This window comes from Nothobranchius furzeri, chromosome 2 (assembly GCF_043380555.1).
Source record: "Nothobranchius furzeri strain GRZ-AD chromosome 2, NfurGRZ-RIMD1, whole genome shotgun sequence".
Taxonomy (NCBI): Eukaryota; Metazoa; Chordata; class Actinopteri; order Cyprinodontiformes; family Nothobranchiidae; genus Nothobranchius; species Nothobranchius furzeri.
In genome coordinates, this window is record NC_091742.1 from 11348429 (window position 1) to 11371700 (window position 23272).

Sequence of the window (23272 nt, forward strand, 5' to 3'; positions counted from 1 at the left end):
AGTTTACCCAAACTACAACGTGTAAAATCCACTAATTATCAGCTACCATCATGGCCGAACAATCAACATCGGAGGCAGGGGGCAATAACCTTTAATGGTGCCCCAATTATATATTCAGCACCATCTGGCTCTGTTAATTGATTTTAACAATCACTTATTTGACTAAATGTATTTTACAACTGGAAGCAACGCAGATTGTGATTAAAACATTATATTAGGCTGCATGGTGGCGCAGTTGTTAGCACTGTTGCCTCGCAGCACGAAGGTTGCAGGTTCGAAATTCGGCTGCGGCCTTTCTGCGTGGAGTTGCGTGTTCTCCCCATGCATGCGTGGGTTTCCTCCTGGTACTCCGGTTTCCCCTACAGATCACCACATGCCTTATAGGTTATAAATTGTAAGTCACTTTGGATAAAAGTGTCTGCCAAATAAATAAACATAAACATTAGGCAAAATTTTGAGGGTGTAATATGTGGTAATACACTCTACAACCTGGCCAGGGGGCACCAACCAATCAGGCTTAAAAAAAACTTAATAATTTAAACCAGATATTTAAACTGAGAAAACACGTTCAAATGTTTGACCATGAAAATACAAATTTTTTATAAATGATTGTAGGAGCCATATGTGTCATTTCTTTTTGTGCACTTGAGAGGAGGCCTGGCCTCATTATTGGTTAATTGCTTGTGGAAGCACCAGCCTACTTAAGCCAACACAGATTGGACTCAAGTGTGGCTGGATGGGACAAACAGTTTTTTACTGTGTGGCGAGGATTGTGGCTGTATGTAAAGGACTCTGCGGACTGTCATTGGGGCAAGTAACGCATTCACTGCAAACCAATTTTACTGCTGTAAATGGATCCTGGACATTCTGGAACAAGACAACATAATAAACAACATCGGAAATAAACTCAAGCTGTATTTCTTTAAGCACACGTAAAGACCACCCGCAACAGCTACCAGGTAGTGCCAGTGTATAGGGCACTGGCGCTACACTTCAAGGTAAAAAACTGTCCCGTCGGCGAAGGAAGGTTGGCGTCCTCTGCAATCAAGGCAGCAGAGACGTAATTGGATTAGCTGTTTCCTGATCACGGGAGGAACCGCGCACTTCAACGGCGCGTCTGGAAGAAGCGCGGAGGGTCGAGCTGTCATTGGGACAGAAGGCGTTTCTGCGTGGGATCTGGCTGTCCTTCCCTCATCGTAGAACGAGCAGCACATCAGCTGACAGCGGCGGGCGCACTTGTATAGCACATTTTAAAGTCAGAAGACTCCAAAGTGCTTTACACTACAGTGTATGATTCATTCACATGCTGATGGTGATGAGCCACAGCTGCCTCGGGGCACACTGACAGAGGTGAGGCTTCCAAGCACAGGTGCCATCAGTCCCTCTGACCACCACCAGCAGGCAGGGAGGGGTAAGTGTCATGCCCAAGGACACTACTGTCATGAGCCGGGGTGAGTACTCTTCCCATCTTCATCATCTCTGAGTGTTCTGCTTGCAGGAGAGGGAGCGGCAGCTGCATCTCGTCAGCTAATCAGCGAGTTGGATACTTAAGGAGGATGGTGAATACTACTCGACGCCGGATGATTGCTACTGACTAGTAGTTTCTAGCCACTTGTACTCATCTCTAGGTCTCCCAGTGTATTGTGTGACTTTTTGGAACTCTCGTAACTCTTGGATGTTTTTGAACAACCTACCTCAGGTCTTGCTTCGCATCAGGAAACCCCACGCTGAATCCATAGGACTCCACACCAGCTCCTCTTCTTCATTCAGCCATCCACCCGTCTGGACCGGCTCACTCTCCATCAACCCTCCGCTCCCTCTCCAGCTCCGAACCTCCCTCTTGGACAAACCCCCGGCTCACTACCTCCCCTTATTCACCTAGTCTCCTCGACCTCCGTGAGTCCCCACTCATTATTCCCCTTTCGGACTACATGTCCCAGGACTCACCTCTGTTGTTCTCCCTTCTAGACGCTGCCTTCCCGTTCCTTCACCCGCTGGACTTCCAGTGCGCCCTTAGTTAACGTTCTCCTTTAATAAAAGATTATTTTTCCTTCAACCGTTGTCCTGTACTGATTCTGCATATCTTGGGTTAGTCTCTTGCCCCAAACCATGACAACTACAGCAAAATTCTCTGTTGGGAGCTGGGATCGAACCTGCAACCTTCCAATTATTGGACAACTCACTCCACCTCCTGCCCCATAAATGTAATTATCCTACAACTATCTACTGCAAATCTCCAGGCCTCCCTTGAAAAAGAGGTTTTTAATCTCAATGCAATGGGATTTCCTTCCTGGCTAAATAAACATAAAATAAATAAGTAACGTTTAATTATTTAAATGCCAGATGAAATTCCACAAGTGACTGTTTTTTACTGAGCACTAATAACAAATATTTAAAAAAAAAGAAGCTTTTTCCTACAAGTCTACAAGTGTCAAAAAAGAGGTCTCACATCTTACAGTTAATCAAATCACCAGCAATAACCAAGGTCCTTCCTAAAACAATTATATATAATTAGAAATATCACAAAGATGAATTACAACATTTTGGGATCAATTTCCCTCTGGGATTAAAGTATTTTTCAATTGAATTGAATTTGAAGCTTTTGCCTGAGGAGTTAACAGCTTTCTCCAGCTTTAGGGTCCCAGGCACCAAAGTCAGACACATCTGTCCCTTTTCCTCCTGTAATTGTCCAATAGTTGTGAAATTCACCAGCTCTGTGATTTAACTAGACAAAAACTCACAAACACCTCTTTATTGTAGTGTTCAGTTAGGCTAAAATGATCTGAACCTAATGAAATGTATATTTGAGCATTAAAAGGATTTTTGTAGTCAATTTAAATTGTAACATATTTATTTATGTACATGTTATTTACTAATTGTTGAAATCCCACAGAAACATAAAACAGTCTAGCTCTACCAGATTTTCATAGTGTACTACAGAGCAGGAAATAGGCTAACATAAATAGGAACAAACTACTGTAGGAAACTCTGAAAACACTTCTCATAAACGATTGACTCTAGTTTGCTCTTCAAGTCAAAAACGCACCAAATATCAACGATGAGCAAAAATAAACAGCTTTTGTTTTCATTAGAATTTTGTTTTGTTTTGTAGAATTAGCATTTACTTTTTACTGTTCCAGAGTATGAAAGCTATGCAAGACATTTCATTTTAAAAGCTTTGGTCCTATTTAATGTTGCACACAGTATATTAAAAAATATGTCTTGCATAACTTAAACCCAACAATGGGAGTTTTTTTATTGCAAAAACAACTTATGCAATACCGCTAGTTGCCTTAAACATGCAATGGTTCTCTCCAGTCTTTTGCAAATCTGGACTTTGAGTAGGGGGGGAATTTCTGCTCAGGGTGAACCCTGAGCAGATAAAAACTCGGCTTGCAGAACGTCTGTGCAGGACGATCAAACATTGGAGCCCAAACTAATTCTGACTGACTGAAGGACATTACAGTGGATGTTTTGAGTGTGCGTGTTTTTAAGCAGAATGAAGATGTGGACAATCAGCCTTCAGACTGTAACGGTCTGTGTTTTCCTGCTGGTATGTTAATAACACAATTTTGGTTTTTAATCTTATTTTACTCATTTTTTCTTTGTTATGTCATCAGTTAGTGTTTTTATATTTTCAAATATTTATGTCATTATGAGATGCCAAAAACTGCAACACAGCACTGTAACCCCGAATAAGTTCACTGAACTCAAAATGAATGAGGAAACCGATTACCTAATAATGTTTAAGTTAACTTATCTAAAAACTACAAGTTTAACATAACTTTAAAAATATGACCTGAATAAAATTTAAGCATTTAACTACCTCCAACCTATAACTTAGCACTTAAGCAACTTCCAAGTTTAATTTCACTGAACTTGCATATTTAATTTTATTTGAACTTTATTACATGTTTTTACTAACTTAAATATTATAACTTATATTAACTCTAAATGGACCTATTAAACCTTAACCCAAATAAGTTGAATTTACTTAAAAATGATAATGTGGTAGGCTGGTGAAGGCAGTATACCAGATCATAACTCACACACCCATAGATGCTAACAGTCAATGAAAGTTGAACACTCAAAGTCAAGTCAAGAGCATCTGGTATGAAAAACCACAGGATTAATAACAATGGGACAGCTAAGCGGCACAGCATTACTTTGACCAACCTCCTCACTTATGGGGCCAACATGATACAAAAAGTAACACCACATTTGCAACACTGAATGAAATAATAACTGAGAACAACAATCCTCCACAATAAACATGCATAAACACTACAAAATAGAGCAAAATAACTGAAATGACTACCCACAATGCAATGTGCCCACTAGTTTTTTATTGTTCCTGAAATCCACCTAAATTGCTAGTTCATGGTTGTTTTTCCTGGTAACTAAAATATTTTGAGTTGATTGGATGAGCAATTTTTATTTAATAAACTTCAAATGTATGAGTAACATTTATTAAGAAATTTTACTTATGAAAACTTAAAATTTTCAGTATCAAAACTCAAAAAAAAAATTGAGGCAATTGACACTCAAAATTTTTGAGTTCTGGGAACTTATTCGGGTTTACAGTGATAAATCCACAAATATTAAAAAAAAATACAAGTCTGTTTATCAGACACACTTTAGGGTTGATGTAAAGATGAATGGAATGTTATAGAAACAGAAAATAATAAATCAGTATTTTATTAGTTTACTCATTAAAGTTAAGTTGTTCTTTATTGATTAATTTAAAGTTATGATTACTTAAAAAATAAATGGTTCAGATTAATTAAAACATTTGAGTTCTTGTACTTAAAACAAGGAAAAGGTTGAAATAACTCAACACATTTGAGTTCTAAAAACATTTGTTTTTATTTTATGAGTTTCATCTACTCAATATATTTGATTATTTGAACTTTTGGGTTTACAGTAAGTAAAAAGAAATTTGATTTTAGTTTTCAATAATTCCTCTTTTTTAGTAATGTCAGTTTTCAATTGGGTATGTTCATTTCTTCTTTTTTTACTAAAATTGTAAGTTTTTCTTTTTTATATTTCCCACTTAGCACAGTAGTCTTGAGTATAAATGAACGAAGTCTTTCTCATACAAATCTCTTCTTTACATCTCCACATGCAGATGGCAGGTCGAGTCCATGGTCGAGTCCGAGGCCGAGCGTGCGTGATTCAAGGCCAGGTCGCTCACTGTGACATGATGACCCTCAAAGCGATTCCTCCTCTTCCCCCTGACATCACCCACTTGTATTTGGGGGTGAACCGTTTCCGTGAGATCAATGCCACCACGCTGTCTGGCCTGGAGCAGCTCCAGGAGCTGGACCTCGGACACCAGCTGGTGCCTCTTGTGATCAGGAACAACGCTTTCAGCAAACAGAAACATCTGAGGAAGCTGGATCTTGGCTTCAACTCCCATCTTCAGCTAGAACCACTGGCCTTTGCTGGACTCTCCAGTTTGCAGAATCTTCAGCTGTATCACTCTTCTCTCAACGACTCCATTCTGGCAGACAAATATCTGGATCCGCTTTCATCTTTGCAGACCCTGAACCTCTATGGTAACAAGATAAAACGACTCCAGCCATCGACGTTTTTTGCAAACATGACTAATCTGACTCACTTGAACCTCCAGCTGAACCAAATTGACCAAATTTGTGAGCCTGATCTGGTCGGTTTTAAGGGGAAACACTTTACAGACTTCAACCTGCAATCTGTTAATCTCAGAGACATGCTACGTAGCGAATTTGACTGGCAGAAGTGTGGAAATCCTTTCCGAGGAATATCGTTTGAGACCCTTGATTTGTCCCTCAATGGGCTCGGCTTGCATCAGTTGAAGATGTTTTTCAAAGCCATCGAAGGAACAAAGATATCTCATCTAAAACTCTCGGGGCACGTGGGGAAAGGGTTTTCATTCAGTAATCTCCCTGATCCGGACAGCACCACATTTGAAGGCTTGAGGAACAGCTCGGTCCTCTCTTTGGATTTATCTCGGAACAACATATTTGCGTTGCATCCTGGGGTTTTTAGTCCGCTGACAGAAATCACAGCTATTAATCTTTCTCACAACCCAGTTAATCACATACACAAGAAGGCCTTTCAAGGCCTAGAGGGTAGTTTAAAAATGCTCAACCTGTCCCACAACCTCCTCGGGGAAATCCATGCCTACACCTTTGATTCTCTGACAAACCTGCAGGTTTTGGATTTGAGTCACAACCACATCGGCATTTTGGCTTTTGGTGCATTCCACGGACTCCCCAACCTGAAATCCTTACATCTGACAGACAACTCTCTGCAACATTTGCATCGTCCTGCAACTCTGCCGAGTTTGGATCGCCTCATGTTGAATGGCAACAAGCTGGAGGGCTACTCTGTGAATATTGTTGGTCAGTTTGCTCCCAACGTGGCCTTCCTGAGCCTCCAGAACAACAGATTAACTAATCTTGGGATTGTGGACACGCTTATAAAGGATCTGAAAAACCTCCAGTTTCTTTCCTATGGAGGTAACTCAGCTACGTGTAGTTGGCTCAGCAGTGGTGTTGCTCCAAATACCGTCAAAGATCTGGATCTTCACAGCATCTTTCTGCAGTCGGTTTGGGGTCAGAAGAAATGTCTAAATCTGTTTGACAGATTTGGGAACGTGACCAGTCTTAACTTGAGCTCCAATGGGCTCCAGTCTCTCCCCCAAGGTGTCTTTAAGGGCCTTGTCTCGGTGGAGAGGATGGACCTCTCATCCAACGCCTTGACGTACATTGAGTCTGATGTTTTACCTGTCAGTCTGAAACTCCTCAACCTGTCCAACAACTTCATAGCCTCCCCAAATCCCGCTGCGTTCAGCTCTCTCAGCTTCTTGGACCTCTCCCTGAACAGATTCCGCTGTGACGCTGATCTGATTAGCTTCCTGACTTGGATGGAGAACACCAACGTGACGTTCTTGAGTCCTGTGTCTAAGTTCAGGTGTGAGTTTCCTCGTGGATTGCATAATGAGGTGCTGGTAAATTACTCAGTGCAGGTGAAAAAGCAGTTGAAATTAAATAAAAGTGGGAGAAATTATATTAATTCTCAAATTACTGGAGATCCTTCCTGCCAACAGCCATTGTAATATACAATAACTCTTTGACGACTTGATTATTATTATTATTCTGAGCTACTATAGCAATCAATTTCCTTCTGGGATTAATAAAGTATTTTTGAATTGAATTGAATTAAATCTGAGAAAATGAGGTGAGGAAGAAAACTTTAATTTTTATTCTCAGAACTTTTATTAAATCACTAAATATAAATTAATAATGCATTTTATGATATAAAATGTGTTTTCATTGATCTTAAAGTCTTTCTTTTACAAATAGATTGACATGAAACTATTATTATTATTTAATGTTTTATATTGTTTCTTGTGAGCAATAAAAAATTATTAAACAAGTTTGTGCCTGAAAGAGTCTAAGTTTTTTTTCTGACGAATATCAAAAAGATTATTTTAAAACGAAACAAAATTGCCACTTCAAATTTTAAAAATTGTTCCAGGAACTAAACTTCGATGCATTTTCATTTTATTATTTTCCTAGTTTTAAAACAAGTCTTATGTAAGTTTCTCCTACCACCAGCAGGCGGAGCTCCATGACACATGACACAGAAATTTTAAAGAATGCAGAGAAAAATCTGAAGAAAGATATATAAAAATAACAGTTAAAAGAGAAAGAATGAATGAAAAAGTCTAAACTAATAACATTCCAGGTGTGAAACATAAATATATGATAAATAACAAATAAAAAATAATGATTCATGACAGCAGGAAGTTGTTGTTGTGTCTTTACTGGTTTATTTTTTTAAACCAGTCTTGAGCTTAGATATGGACCACCGTGCTTCTTACTCGTATTCACATGACCAACCCCCTCTGTCAACCCCATCCACGCTCCAGCTCCCTCTATTGGTTGGTTACCATGGAAACAGGCTCCGAATCCACCTCCTCCATCCATTCCCCACTTCCTGATCGACTTTGAATCCTCACATCTGTCCTCCTCCCTACCCCCACAGCTACACACACACACACACACACACACACACACACACACACACACACACACACACACACACACACACACACACACACACAATCTTTTTTTTTTTTTTTTTTTGCATTTTCTATTGACAGGCACCTTATCTTTAGAACTCCAATTTAATGATGCAAGTTCACAATCTCTAAAGGGTCCAGTAACCTATTTTAGCTTCAGATGCAGTTTGTTGACATGTAGAGCATTTGAGATGAGTTCATTATAACAAATTGGGTCGATATGGGCTCATGCCGATGACTGAAATCCAAAAAGAGTAAGAATTAAACTGAAATGCAATCAAATGCATAATTTATTGGTAATTGCATCACACAAAGTGTCTTTTCGGTAACTCTTTTTATCATTGATGGGTCATTTTTGTGCATTTTGCCACAACAAACGTCACACAGTTGATTATTCCATAAAATATGAAAATTTGAACTCCTAAACAGACCAAACCAAAGCTCTATTTCATCAGAACAATTCAGGACCAACAACATTTTCCAGAAGTGAAATAAACTTTCTTATGCACATTTCAAAATAAATGATCAGCGAATTGGTTTAAAGCACATATCACGAGTGAAACTGTGAGCTGCTCAGTTACAGCAGTTAAACACCTAGTGGGGGGTTGAGCAGCAACCAGATCTATTCATTAATAATACAGAGACGATTAGTCAGCCTTAACAACCCCCCATCTCACCGTTTGCCCTCTTTAACCTCCCGTCAGCGCTGAACCCAGTGACATCACACATCAGGTAGCAGCTCACCTTCATTTGTAGCGGCCATCTTTAACTTCAGGCTTCGACTATGCAACCAAAAGCTTCAGCAATAACTCAAAATGTGTGTTTAGTCTGGCCTGATGGACCTGGGTCAGTGCACTCCTAACATGATACTATCTATAAACATGTTATTAGGCTAAATATGTGAAGAAAAACTGTATTAAAAATATTTTTAAGCATTATTCTGTTTTTTTTAAATAAAGTCACAAATAAACTTATTGAATAACAATTTAAATTGGTCTCTCAATGCACAGGAATAGTAGTTTAGGATTTTTTTTAGTGTTTGAGATCATCAATTTATTATAATTCTAGAGAATATTTTAATAATTCTTTAATCTCCTTTAGTAGTTTATTGAAACTAAATCTGTTTCAGATCTGGTGTCATTACCATTTTACTCAGATCTTAACTAAGATCTAAAATGATGCTATAAAAACACATTAACCTATTTTTTACAAGATTTTAGAGTTAAACATTGAAAGATGTGAAATATCATTTTATCTTTGCAATAATTGATTTTTGGGAAGTTTGCATAAGAAAATGTAATATTTAATGCAAGTGTCAGTACAGGTCCCTCAACATAAATTATGTAGGTCAATGAAGGAGAATTTTGTTATTCTGCACGAACATGATGGTTTACAGCAGCTACTGTGAAGACGAAGCTCTGGCCACAGACGACAGATGAAAACTTGAGAAGGCTGAGTGAATCCATGAATTTCTAATGTGAAAAAGTGTTTGTGGAAAATTTAAAGTAACAGTGAGCAGTTTCCTGCCCCTCTGCCCTACTGGTTAAAAGTGGAATTACAACTGTCGTAAACAACCCGGCTGCAGCTAAATAACGAGTGCTGGATAACATGAGCCAACTAATACTAAAATAAACCACAAAGTAAAATTTTCCACACTGTTGCAAAAAAATATTACTACTACCAAGTCCAATAGCAAAAAGCCAGGTCACTATCAGTCCATGATTTTGTAGCCTCCTTTAGCGCCCTCAGACTAGCGCAGGCCACGTTGATGTTCACTCTAGTTTCACCATAGTGCTCCCCATAGAACACTGCTCCACAAAACTAGAGGAGTGTGGTTTTTGGTCAGCAAAGGCCTGCAGAGTGGTGTCAAATATTAAACTAGTCAAGTCTGTAACTCAACAGTCACTGAGATGAAAGTTAAAGCTCTAGCTTAAAATTTAAAAAAGCTTTCTAGTGTTACTTCAATAAAGTTTAGTGTTCCTCATATGAAGGATGAGTTTTAAAAATGTAACAGTAATAAAACATTCTTCATTTTTCACTCTTAACTACAACTGTAACTAAAAATGTGCCATTTTCATTAAACTTGAATCCAAATGTTTAACTAGAATTTAAAAAGGAATGAAATTTCTGAAAACTTCAGTTTATCAACTCAAAATTTTGAAGGGTTTACAGCATCTTTAGGGGCTCCACCAGGGGGCAGTAGACACATAAAGAACTGTATATGGTAGTTTTCTGATGAAGGTACTAATCCTGACACTCCACCTGGACATTAACTAAAGTGATAAAGAATTAGTTTTGGAGAACCAAATAATTATTTAGTTTAATTAATTTATTTAAAGACATTTCCGTTAAATGAGACACTTTAAAAGGACAGAGGAATGAACAGAGGTGACAAAGGTCATCATTCAAGTACTAAAGTCATGTGACCACAACAGCAAACAACAACCTTTTCTTTTTTTTTAACTGGGTGATTTTTGTCAAAAGCCAACACATACAGCAACTGTCTAGTTGTTCTTTAAAGTTCTACTTTGAGACATAAAACAGACCAAACCGTCTCAGAAATACTCTACACCGATATTTAACAGTCTTTTAAAGGATGATCCAAATCTGTTTGGATTCAAACATGCAGGAGAGGAAAGGAAGGTGGTCACTCAAAAAACAAAAACAAAACAGTTTCTGAGGTTCATCGGGTCATCTAGCTTCCTGTTAGAAGATCATTTCCACGTCGCGCATCTCCTCACGAGTCAGCAGACTTTGTGCAGAATTCAGGCTCACAAAGCGCGAGACTTGCGGACGCCTTTGTCCTTGGTTGGAGAATCATCCAGAGATCGACTTTGGTTCATTTCTGAGTCTGAGGACCGATCCACCGAGGAGGTGCTTGGAAGAGTCCCGTCCAGCTCCAGAAACATGATGTTCTCAGCCTGAGCACAAGAACATTTAGTTATTCACACATTCACCTCATTGTATGGAAAAAAGGGGTTTCCTATTCAGGTGTTTAATTCTCACTAATATGTCAGTATTCAAGATGGCTGCCACAGCTAAACGGCTCCGACTTGGTCAGTTTTACAGAAATTGAGCTGTAATATAAACGTACTATTAGTTGACATTCGGACATTGTGCAGGATTGAGTCACATCAAGTGAGACTGAAAAGGAATTTAATTTGACCAAAACAACTATAAATCCACAATTTCCCATCATAAATTTTAGATTAAATTGAATTAATTTATGTTTTGGAAAACCTAAAAGTGTCCAAATATTGTTTAACAAGATAGTATCCCCACATGATTGTATGTTTACACTCGAGTGAAAAAAATTCAGCAAACAAAAGCTGGCTAATTTTATTCCCTATATTTTACTGAAAAATACAGAGAAAACACTGAAAAACTTAACTGAAAAATAAAAAAAAATTCTGAGAAATATGGTGATTTTTGAATATTAAACATAAATACCTCACATTATTAGAACTTATTTATATTAGGACTTATTTATATTTTATAATATTCATTTACAATAATGAATGAAAGCGATAAGGTAGAGCTAACTGTGCTACAGTTGGAAATAATGCGGGAAAAAAAGGGAAAACCCTAGAAGTATTTTCAAAACTCTCTTGAAACCCCTAAAGATGTGGAGCACTTGTTTAATCAATAAATTTGCAGTGATCAATAATAAGAATGAATGCCTTGCAAGTCGTACAAGTGGGAAAAAAAGCATCAGCGCACCATTTCCAGGAACTCAACATTACCCACATCCCAGCTGAGCTTCAGACGGCTTATTTCCTGATATTTGGACATCTCGCCCTGGATTGGATAACAACAAAGCTACTCTACCACTGACTACGTTGATGTTTCATCTTCACAAATAACACAAACCTGGAGGAGTTTCTGCCGTGTGGTGGGGTTGTTAACGCTAACAGTTAGCTTCTACTAGCCGTGTTGTTCTCTGCTGTTTCCTGGACGCTAAACCAACAACAGCCTTCCCCGTCGTGAGTCAAGATGGGTGAGTCCAAGAATGTTAAGTGACAGTGTGACGTAGATCTGTCAGGATTGTCTAATCCTAGAGTTTCACCGTCTGTTTTCTATCAGAAGCTAATGCAGGATATGGGTGTAGGAGACTATTTTCATGTTCAGCCTGCATGAAAAACTCAGAGTGATGATTATAATCAGAAATAATAACTAAAAAATGGGTTTTCAGTGTTCCACACCTTTAAAAGCTCTTTGATTGCATGTAAATATTTAAATGCAGCCTTCTGGAAACAAGTGTTCCACACTCTAGGTATAAACAGATTAACCAATCCAATCACCCACACACTCACCCTGTATCTGGAATGATGTCCCGTTGCTATGGCAGCCCTGGCGTGCTGGCTGATGGGTCGTTTGTACCCGACTGCAGACACTGGCCTTTTCTTCATCTGTAAGGATTCACTGTTAGAAAGCAGGAGGACAAAGAAAAGTCAAAGATCCAGAAGCATGCGAATGCACCAAAGCCGGAGCAGCCGTGGTGACGACTGACGCATCGATGAACGATCAAAAGAAAAGATTTCATCTTGTGACTCAAATGGAAAAAAAAAATCCAAACCACTTCTGACCTTTCAGCAGGAACAAGAGACTTCAACTTCCATTGATCCTCCTCTGGGTCAAACGTCAGCCTGTTCATGATTTTGTTCTTCTCCTCTGGAGGAATGAAGTTCTCTATGATCAAATACCTGCAGGTGCATGACAGAACGGGTCATTTAAACATTGTAAAGGCAGAACGGTTCATACAAAGATATCTGTAATGTTTACCAGCTGCAGGCATGTGTTCATTCTCCCAGATTTAGGAATGAAACAGATGATTTCTCTTTATAAATCATTTAAATTAGATTAGCTAAAGCTTCGGTTTTTATTGAAAAAAATGCTGCTAAATTGTGCAGAATTTGGATGTGTTTATGCAGAAAATTCAGAATGACTTCATGCTGATGCTCCTATTTTATATTTTGTGTCTTTTTGTCATCAGCTTCTCCTCTGAATCAGACTCATACATGATGCTCTTCAGGAGGTTTCTGGACTCACTTGAGCTTTAGCTCTCTGGTAAGCTCGTTCTGAGTTTGCTCCAGCTCCTGCCGGCTCCTCACGTGCTCGTCGTTCACGTCTTTGATCTCCGCCTTGATGCACTGGAGCTTGGTGTACAGCTACGAGGAGAAAATTCATAAACAGAGATGAGAGAGAGAGAGGCAGAGAGAGAGAGAGAGAGAGAGAGAGAGAGAGAGAGAGAGAGAGAGAGAGAGAGATAGAGAGAGAAGAGGGGGGGGGCAGTGGGCTGAAAGCTGTGCAGTCTGAGTGATGAACTGGTGCCCAGCTTGCTGCAAACTGGTTGCCCTTAGGAACAGCACTGGAAGCACTAGTGTGTGGAGAGCGGGCCAGCCAATAGGAGCACAGCAGTGCTCAGGATCCGGCTCTCATTCCTCTGTTCTTTCATTTTGGCTTAGAAGGCCTAAACTATGACACTGCCCTTCATTTTAATTTATTTTTATTTATCTGAATATCAGGCAATGCAAATAGATTTTTAGATGCTTCACTAGCTAAACTAAAAAAATAACAAAAAAATTGAAAAGGTTGCTGTCATTCTCCTTTTTTCTCCGAGGCAAGGCATTATAGGAAAACATTAGAAGGGGCGCATTTACCTGCACCTAATAGCCTGTTTGGTGTTTGTTAAAATGCTTGTGGAGGCTTGAAGCTTCTGAGTGTTTGTGTGGAAAAAGCATGAAAAGGAAGGAGAAGCTCCACGATGGAGGAAAGGGGGGGGGGGGGGGGGGATCAGACACATCATGTGTCTGAGGTTGATGGGATCCAGGTCAGAGGTCAAAGGGGACGAAGGGGACATTCTCACTCATGTAAGTTGGAGCAACTAACGATGTACTTAAGAGAATGTTTCACCTTCTTTAGCTTCTTGGTTTTGGCCTCGACTTCCTGTTGCAGAGAAGTGAAAGTCTCCTTCAGCTCCAGCGTCTCTTCATCCTGGACCAACATCTGCTGCTGCATCTCCCTCTCACCCCGAGTCTGGAACCAGAACAAAAACACACTGAGAAAAACAAACATGTAAGATTCTTAAAGTTCATGTGAAGGTTGCACACCTGCTCAGCAATCTCCTGCCTCTTTATCTCCAGCATCTTCTGCTGCTCGTTGGTGTGATCAATGATGTTCTTCCCTCCGACCAGCAGCTTGCTCTCCATCGCCTGGGAAACCAAACAGAATCTGAATGAATGCAAAGGAACGTGAGATCCAAGACTAATCGCACATCATCAGTGCACATCTTGGTTTAGTAGTACAACTTTCTTCTGCTGATATCACTTTTTCCAATTGTTTTAATGAAAAAAAGAAACCTAAAAAAATCATGCTCCTGAAAGCAAGCACAAATGTTTTGCTAGCATCACTTAGCACTTAAATTAGCCCTACTTGATGGTGCATTCACTGACCTAATAAAATTATTAATTGTATTGCTGCTTGTTCATATTTTTTATGCACATCTAATCTTTGTAGTTTTAGAAGGTAAAAAGAAACATTAAACCAAACTATTTATGTTTATCATTAACATTAAAAACCATATAATGATTTGTTTAATTCCATAATATTAAAACAGCAATAAAGAGATCAAATTAGCCCTTGCTATCTGGAGATCCTCCACCGGGGGGCAGTAAACATGTATAAGACTAGATATGGCAGGTTTCTGATGAAAGTACTAATCCTGATGCTCCCTTTCTGCTTTTAGGCCAGAAGTGGTTTGATATAAATGTATGACATTTAAAAAATTTCAAGAATGAAAATAATAATCAAGCTGAACATTCAAATATTAGAAAATAAAATAAGTTAACTACATAATTTTTAAAACAAAAGATGAATTAAAATGAAAAAAGATGAAAATGTTTAAAATGTATTTAATAAAATGCCAAGCCTCTAAAATCTTTACTCAAATAATGAAGGTTTAGTCATCTTGACTGTTTGTCACAATATAGATAAGTTATTGGAGTTTTCCCCCCACCAACAACAACAAAAGTTGCTTTTATTATTATTTATTCTGGACGCTAACTTTCTTTTGAAGCTTCTTGAGGTCAAATGGAGTTGATGTGGATGTTTAACGTGAGTCTTTGTGAACGTTGAAGCTGCAGTCAGCAAATACTTTGTGCTGATGAGGCAGACAGACACAGAGAGCTAGCAGATTAAAAATCATCATGATGACAAAACATGACGGTGAGCTGTAGCCTAGTGAACTAGACCAAATTCTTGCTTTGCAAAGTCTGGCTTGCCAGGCTAGGTGAGCTGAGCTTTGCTGAAACTTCCCAGAGACTCAGGTTGGAAAGTAGGTCAAAATCTAATGAATCAGTCTGCTTTCTCAGAATAAAACCTAATTTCATTAGTGTAGCGGCTTCTTTCCATTGAAAACGCTGCTGTGGGTGAGTGGGCCAGGCTGTGACGCGTCTTCCAACAAACCATTCTGAATCGTCTTATTTGTTTTTTATTTGTGGTTAAAATACATAGGTTGGGATAAATGAATCGGCTTCTGTTATATTAAAGGGTTTAAAGTAACGATAACGACGATCAACAGAAAAGTTTTCATGACAACCGCTCACTGACCAGTTGGACGTTCAACTGATAGATAAGAAGTAGGCGACCCCCCCCCCCTACTTGTCACTGGGGGGATAAAAGGTGAGCGTAAGCGTAATTCTCTCTCTCTCTCTCTCTCTCTCTCTCTCTCTCTCTCACTCACACACACACACACACACACACACACACACACACACACACACACACACACACACACACACACACACACACACACACACACACTTATAAACAGAGACTCTGATATTTTGGACTGGCTTCATTCCAGGACCTAAAACACAAAGATAGTGTGTGTTTGTCAAATATGTGCAGCCAAGATATTCTCCAGCATTTACACACACACACACACACACACACACACACACACACACACAGTGCCCCTAAACACAAAAACACACATTCTAAACTGCGGCAGAGTACAGTGGGGTCCCTCAGAGACAACGCAGCACAGAAAGCCTCTTTGTTTTAAGATGCCATTGTGTGTGTGTGTGTGTGTGTGTGTGTGTGTGTGTGTGTGTGTGTGTGTGTGTGTGTGTGTGTGAGTGTGTGTGTGTGTGTGTGTGTGTGTGTGTGTGTGTGTGTGTGTGTGTGTGTGTGTGTGTGTGTGTGTGTGTGTGTGTGTGTGTGTGTGTGTGTGTGTGTGTGTGCTTCATTAAAGGGATGATTCATGTCAGGGATTTTCCCCGCTCGTCTCTCATGTCAGTTATTTTGCTCACACAGGAGTTTAGGATGCAGGAAGCTAAACTTTTGGGAAACTAAACTGGAATTCTGGATTTGTTCTACTTTGAAAGGATCCTCTGTGATCCTCGCTGAGGTCATGAAACTGTGACAAATTCCATCTTTGCTTCGCATTCTCCTTTGTTTGCACCAACATCCAATTAGAGTGAAGCAATGGCTGCAAACGCTGAGCTGACAGCAGAAAAACCTGAGTTTTCTTAGATGAAAAGATTTAATTCTAAGAAATAAAACATACAAACCTTAATTCATAATAATAATCCAAGAGTCATATATGTAAAATTAGATTTTTTCTCCCCGATATTGCTGACAGATTCAGATAGAAGACCGATTAAGGGTCAGAGTTCATGAGCCTTGCTGTGAGGTTGCTCAACTTTCTGCCTGAATGAAAGGGAGATCTCAGAACCATTACCTTTAAACAGCAGTCACCATCTTCTTCAGTAGGACAGAGTTTCTGGTCAACTGTTTATCGTGTACGTTGAAAACAAACTGAACTAAGCTATTGTTTGTGTGTATTTCTTTTAAGTTGTTGGTTTTTGTTGATGAGAACAAATGGATTCTCCATTAGAGCTCAAGAAGCTGCTGCATCTCTCACGAGTCTGGTAAATAGATACTTTTAGTTCAGGGCCGTGTCGAGGGCGTGGCCTGGGGTGGCACATGCCCCCCTTGAAATATGATTGGCCACCCCAGGTGCCACCCCACTGAGTTTATTAACCCCAAAACAGTAGGTGTATGTACCTTTAACATTGATTTCCAGCCCCAGGCCTTCAGAACATTCCTGTATTATTTTTATTCTTTAATATTTTTTGATACTGGCATAAATAGTATTCAGAATACCCGTCTCAGTTTCACTTCACTCCAGTTAGTGGTGGTAATGCACCGAGAAGCAGCTTGTTAAGCACCACAAAACAGCTAGAAGAAGAAGAAGCTCACAAACTCACTACACTGGAAAAAAGAATGATTTTGTGAGGTATGACCATAGATGCCACCCATGCAGAAATAAGTGCCCCACCTGGTCACGCTGCTGTTTTAATTTTATTTTTTTATAAGAGCTTTTGTTTCCCCAGACAAATCTACCTTTCATTCAAATTGAGGCAATACATTTGATTTTCACTGACATGCAAGGCTACAATAAAATGGACCAAAGCACCAATAAATCAGACCATATTTGCCATTTTCAAAATAACTTAGGGGCCTTGCATTTGATATCAACATTAAACAAAATAATTTTTTGTATTTTTATTTTCAGATGGACAAAAGACCTCCAAAAAACCATGACCCATATTGGTTGAACTGTAAAACATCACTTTCTAAAAAAACAACTCAAATTCAGATGTTTTACAGATTTTAACAAACTAAATTTGTATTTTTTCACTCGAATAAAAACCTAGTTAGCTCTGACAGATCAGCTCAAACTTGTAGGTATAAGTTCATGTGTGTGTGTGTGTGTGTGTGTGTGTGTGTGTGTGTGTGTGTGTGTGTGTGTGTGTGTGTGTGTGTGTGTGTGTGTGTGTGTGAGTATGCGCGCGCACAAGCTGCACACTCGCTTGCGGACACATAATCTACCCATAAGTGAACGCTCAAATTCTATTAGCGGTAACTGATCTGCTTCCTGATGGGAAAGTGAAGAGAATGGGATGTGTTGCACACTGAGCGAGCCTCTTCATCCGCATCAGCAAGGTCGGATCCTGCAGGGAGATATCGGGCTAAAAATATCGTGTGACGACTACAGGTCTCTAATACTCAGCTCAGAAGGAATGCTCGCTGGGAAGAAACTGAGTCTGAGAAGGAAAGGATGAGGAAGTAAAAGAGAAGATCAAAGGTCAGGATATCTCGGTTTGTCGAGATCGATGCGAAGCCACCTGAGCAACCTGGACTAGAGGCCCGTTTACTCACAGCATCAGTCACCTGAAGGAGATCCACTAAACGTCACATTCAGAACATCAGATCTATAACTTTTGTTTCTGATCAGCCAATAGTCATATTAGTGCTTCTCAAACTTTGACTTTATTTACATGATGCGTGTCTTTAACAAGAATTTAAAACATCATCTCATCAATTTTAAAATACTTGGAGGTGAAATTCTGCTCTGTGCCGTTTTATTTTCCACCAACGCAACAAATAATCACCACAAAAGATGGCCGCGGTAAGGTCAGCGTTTGCTCAAGACAATGCGTTGGAGACATGAAAATCACCAAAATAAACCATATATGAGATGAAAATCAATGTTCGCTTCTTGAACCACTAACATAAGTTCAGTATTTGATGCTCACGTGCAGATTCCTTCATCTCTCCTTATCCAAAGTAACATGGACACACAGAGTTTAGTCATCAATATTTCAGAGGTGCAGCTCTGTGTGCTAAGAGATGGAGAGCAGAAATGAGCTCAACAACCTCCAACGCCCAGCTCCTCTAATTTAACAGGAAGTCAGCTGTATAAACAGGAAGTACCATTATTCTATGCAGCGACTGTAGACTGTAAAAAAATCACCTAGCAAGCTGGAAAGATCCATATGTGTGCATGAACATGTTTGTAAAGCACTTCCTGTGCTGTAATGGTCATTGTGGTTTATCCCGCTTTCTGATTGGCTAATGCTGTTAACACAGATTTCCTCCAAAATAAAAAGCCATAATGGAAAAGCCATGTTTCCAACCGTCTTATGGATCAAATGTCCACAAAAACTGTTCCAGACAAGTTTACACCTTCTATTTAAATTATCTGTAGATAAAAACTTCAAGTTCATCTGGGCAGCTTGACGCAGATGTGTTTTCCCCCTGTAGATTTACACAAAACAGCTCCAGATCAGTCAGCTTTACAGACATTGAGTCGCACGATGGCTGAGAAGCTGAGTCACTTAGAAAAGTCAAAGAGAGCACACAAAATTCTGCGTGAGATTACACAAAATTTAAAAATGGCTAATTTCCATTTAGAATTTGTGATTTTAATTTTTTTAGCTCAATATTCCCGACCTTTTAGAACTTGAAACCTCTAATAGGGAAGAATCACTATTCTGTGTTGACATTAGCTGAAAAGCAATGAAACAGTTGTGACCCAGAAAAGTTCATCTAAGAATAGTACGCATACGAGGGGGTCAGAGAGGCTCCTGATGAGAAGATACTGCTCGACATGACGCTCTGAACATTAGCTAGACTCATTCCTACAAGTTTCCTTATACTGATGAATCAACTTTCATTTGAGATGCACCGATTCTGGTTTTGAGTGTCGATATTGATATTTGATTTTTGTTCAGCCATACTTCTCACAGAATACCTTGTTTTATTTATTTCTGATCAACTTGAACTATTAAGGGTCTGGAAGTAAAATATTTCCATGTAGATGATATTTCATTACTAGTGTGAACTAACACTGAGCAATGGTGAGCTCGTGCACTGATTTCTGAGTTCAGATGAGTTTTGAGGATTTTTTCCCCCTCGTTTCGTCCAGGCTTTTGTGCTAGCTGAATGCTGTGGCTCAGAGCAGTACAACAATATGCTGCTTATTGATATCAGGAAAAACTTACCTTTATTAGTAAGTAAAGGTGTTATATCCAAAAACTTACCAAAAATAACGTTTGCTCCAGAAATAAACCCTGTCAGGTAAATCAGGCTGAAAGGGTTGTTGAAGTAACACTAAATAGTTTTTTTAACTTTAAGCTAAAGATTTCAGTGATTGCTGAGTTAGAAACTTGACTAGTTTCATATTGTTAGTCGTTATGCTAGCAGTTAGCTTTTTCAGTTCGCTGATCGTCAATAAAAAGCACAAGAACAAGAAAAAGCAGGCGTCTGCTTTTCTGTTGCCATCATGGCGGAGCCAAGTAATAACATTTTTGTCCAACAGTGTGGATATTTTTTTACTTAGTGGTTTATTTTAGTATTAGTTGGCTCATGTTAGTGCTAGCTTACTGTTAGCGCTAGCTACAGAAGGCTACAGCAGGGTTGTTTGCAACAGTTGTTATTCCACTTTCAACCAGTAGGGCAGAAGAGCCCACTGGTTGAAAGTTTAAAGTCAGTTTTGTGGACTTAAATCTTCACCAAATGCTGCATTTACGGATTCCTTTTTTGGAACTTGATTTCACAAAGCTGCCCTGTGACCTTTTCAAAAGCTTTAAATTTATCTCCCACCACCAAACGCGGGAGGCACTAACGTTACAGGCAATTGTGTGTTTGTTAGCAAAATAGCTCATGAACCTAATCGATTACCTTTTGGAGACAGCCTAATTTGCGAAGGGCGCCATCGCTAAGTAACCTTAGAAAACAGATTAATCTAAAAGACAACTCAGTTTTGCAGATATTTAGCTAAAATAGGCATGGTCAAAATAGTCACCCAAAGACTGAGGAATAAGGCAAATCAAGTTGACCAGTTTTAGCATCTAGAAACAAACGTTTAAGCATCCACGTTGCATGACAAACATGTCAGACAGCTTTCCTCCTAAACCAATTACAGAAACGGCTACATCAAAGCCAGGAAATACTTCTGCTCCCTAATCATCTCCCACCCTGAAGGCCCTTTCTGACTGTCACTGCTCTGCGGCTGCCCAGTGAGACGCGCAGAAATGATCCAAATAGCCTCTGAACATTTTAAACACATTTTCACTGAAACATAATAACGCCCCGGCCTGGTCCTCAGGGTACAATGTGACAGGAGGAAATATGAGCAGTTGAAAGCTGAAGTCGAAGGAAAACAAGCTGGTTGGGGGAGAATTAGATCAGATTTAGGGGACTTTTCACATACACCAAATGTTCAACAAAATGCCCTAACACTTTTGTTTTATCTATTGCAAATTTCAGGGATTTTATATGAAAACTTTGATTTATGATACATGAATTTGCAATTTTACAATGGTATTAAGTGTATACGTAAGCTTTCAGACACGTCCTGTAGTTTAATGTATTTATTTTGCACACTTATGTACGGATATAGCACACTGACTGACCAGATCAGTTAGGTTATGTCACAGTAATAGACAATAAAGCACTAGAATCACAAATATAATGCAGAAATTGATGCTACACACAAAACACATTTTATAAACAGTTTTTGGTGCTTTATGCAATCCATCCATCCATTTTCATCAGCTCATCCAGAGTCAGGTCGCTGGGAAAGCAGCCTAAGTCGAGAGGCCCAGACTTCCCTCTCCCCAGCAACTTGGGCCAGCTCCTCCGGAGGAATCCCAAGGTGTTCCCTGGCCAGGTGAGAGACGTAGTCCCTCCAACGTGTCCCGGGTCTACCTTAAGGCCTTCTCCTGGTTGGACGTGCCCAGATAACCTCACCAGGGAGAAATCCAGGAGGCATCCTGACTAGATCCCCAAGCCACTTCAACTGGCTCCTCTCGATGTGGAGGAGCAGCGGGTCTACTCCGAGCCCCTCCCGGACGACCGAGCTTCTCACCCTATCTCTAAGGGAGAGCCCAGCCACTCTTTGGAGAAAACTCATTTCGGCCGCTTGTATCCGCGATCTCGTTCTTTCGGTCACTACCCAAAGCTCATGACCATAGGTGATGGTAGGAACGTAGATCGACCGGTAAATCAAGAGCTTCGTCTTCTGACTCGGCTCTCTCTTCACCACGACAGACCGGTACAACGCCCACATCACTGCAGACACAGCACCAATCCGCCTATCGATCTCACGCTCCAGTTTTCCGGCAATCGTGAACAAGACCCCGAGATACTTAAACTTCTCCACTTGGGGCAGGACCTCATCCCTGACCCGGAGAAGGCATTCTACCCTTTTCCGAATCAAGACCATGTTCTCAGATTTAGAGGAGCTATATTGCTGGTATTTCGTTTGTGTGAATTTTAGAATCACTGCAGTACATTTTGTGTTTAGAGACACTCAGGGGTTGGGAGAACTTTTGAAAAGCAGTAAAACCCGAATACGAACACAATGAAAATATCTTCTCCCTCCTCTCATCACTTGGCTTCAGGGCCTCGGGCCCATCAGTAAGCCGATCCGGCAACATCCCGTGTTGAAGCGGCAGGATTATAAAGTCCAGTGACACAGTCAGTCATTCTGCATGAGTGACTTATTGATGCGATGTGCCCATGAACCAGAGCAAATGATTAACGTGGCTCTGACTCAGTCTGATTGCTCACCGTGCAACAGTATTGTGACATTTTAAACTGCATCGCGCTTTCCTGATTTCCAATCAGACGCTGGAAAAAGAACAGCTAGGGAAATACTTCTTCCAAAAGAAAAGTGGGAAGGAATTCTAGTGGAAATTCCTCAACTCAGCCAGTCAAGGGCTGAACTTGGTCAGAATAAAAGGAATAGAAAAAGAAAGATGGACTCACCTTGTACTTGGCGGTCAGTTGCTCAGCAGCTTCCTGCTGCTTCCTCAGATCACCCATCATCTTCTCCTTCTCTCCCAGTAGCCTCTGCTTCTCCTCAGCCAACATGGATTGATCCTCCCTTATGGCCTCCTTCTCCTTCTCCAACCGCTGTTCCTCCATCTTCATGTACTCCTCTGCCTCCTTCTCCACCTCCTCCTCCTCACCTTCCGTCTCTTCGTCTCCATCTCTTTCCCAGCCCTCGCCCTCCAGCTGGTCCTTCTTCTGTTTACTCCTCCACCTCCTGTGGTTGAGTTGGGCTCTGAGGCGCGCAATCTCCTTCTGGAACTCGCGGAGCAGAGCATCTTTGGGGTCCTCGTTGACTCGGGGCTGGTTCTGGATGTTTTTAGCACGGTTGGCGTAGCGAAGGGTGGTGAGGGTTTCATCGTAATGTAGGGAGGCTGGGCCAAGAGTAGCAACCATGACAGTCTTAGCGTTCCCACCCAAAGAGTCCTGCAACAAGCGCGTCAGCTTGGAGTCCCGGTATGGTACGTGGCCACTTCGTCCATCTGCTAGTGCTGAGATGACATTCCCCAGAGCAGACAG

At 40.2% G+C, this 23272-nt stretch overlaps 2 protein-coding genes across 2 annotated transcripts in view; one reads left to right on the forward strand and one right to left on the reverse strand.

Moving 5' to 3' along the window:
• Positions 1 to 3384: 3384 nt before the first annotated feature.
• Positions 3385 to 7420, forward strand: LOC107377778 (toll-like receptor 5). The gene is made up of 2 exons (XM_015947618.3): positions 3385 to 3553; positions 5129 to 7420. The coding sequence occupies exons 1-2, from the start codon at positions 3500 to 3502 to the stop codon at positions 7097 to 7099; spliced, it is 2025 nt and encodes a 674-aa protein (XP_015803104.1). The 5' UTR covers positions 3385 to 3499; the 3' UTR covers positions 7100 to 7420.
• A 2956-nt stretch (positions 7421 to 10376) lies between these two features.
• The window catches only part of LOC107377779 (kinesin-like protein KIF3C), a 14118-nt gene continuing 1222 nt past the window's right edge, over positions 10377 to 23272 (reverse strand). Inside the window, exons 2-8 of the mRNA XM_015947619.3 lie at positions 22691 to 23272; positions 14179 to 14280; positions 13982 to 14104; positions 13118 to 13236; positions 12655 to 12771; positions 12382 to 12490; positions 10377 to 10989 (exon numbers count right to left, since the gene is read on the reverse strand). The exon at positions 22691 to 23272 is cut by the window's right edge and continues 845 nt beyond it. Of these exons, the coding sequence (XP_015803105.3) occupies positions 10840 to 10989; positions 12382 to 12490; positions 12655 to 12771; positions 13118 to 13236; positions 13982 to 14104; positions 14179 to 14280; positions 22691 to 23272 (1302 nt within the window). The 3' untranslated portion in view covers positions 10377 to 10839. The remainder of the gene's footprint in view (positions 10990 to 12381; positions 12491 to 12654; positions 12772 to 13117; positions 13237 to 13981; positions 14105 to 14178; positions 14281 to 22690) is intronic.

What these genes read in the sequence shown, in the direction of transcription:
- LOC107377778 (XM_015947618.3), top strand. Translation starts at nt 3,500, where the DNA reads ATGAAGATGTGGACAATCAGCCTTCAGACTGTAACGGTCTGTGTTTTC. An exon ending in CGGTCTGTGTTTTCCTGCTG is followed by an intron (nt 3,554 to 5,128) that starts GTATGTTAATAA and finishes CTCCACATGCAG; the next exon opens with ATGGCAGGTCGAGTCCATGG.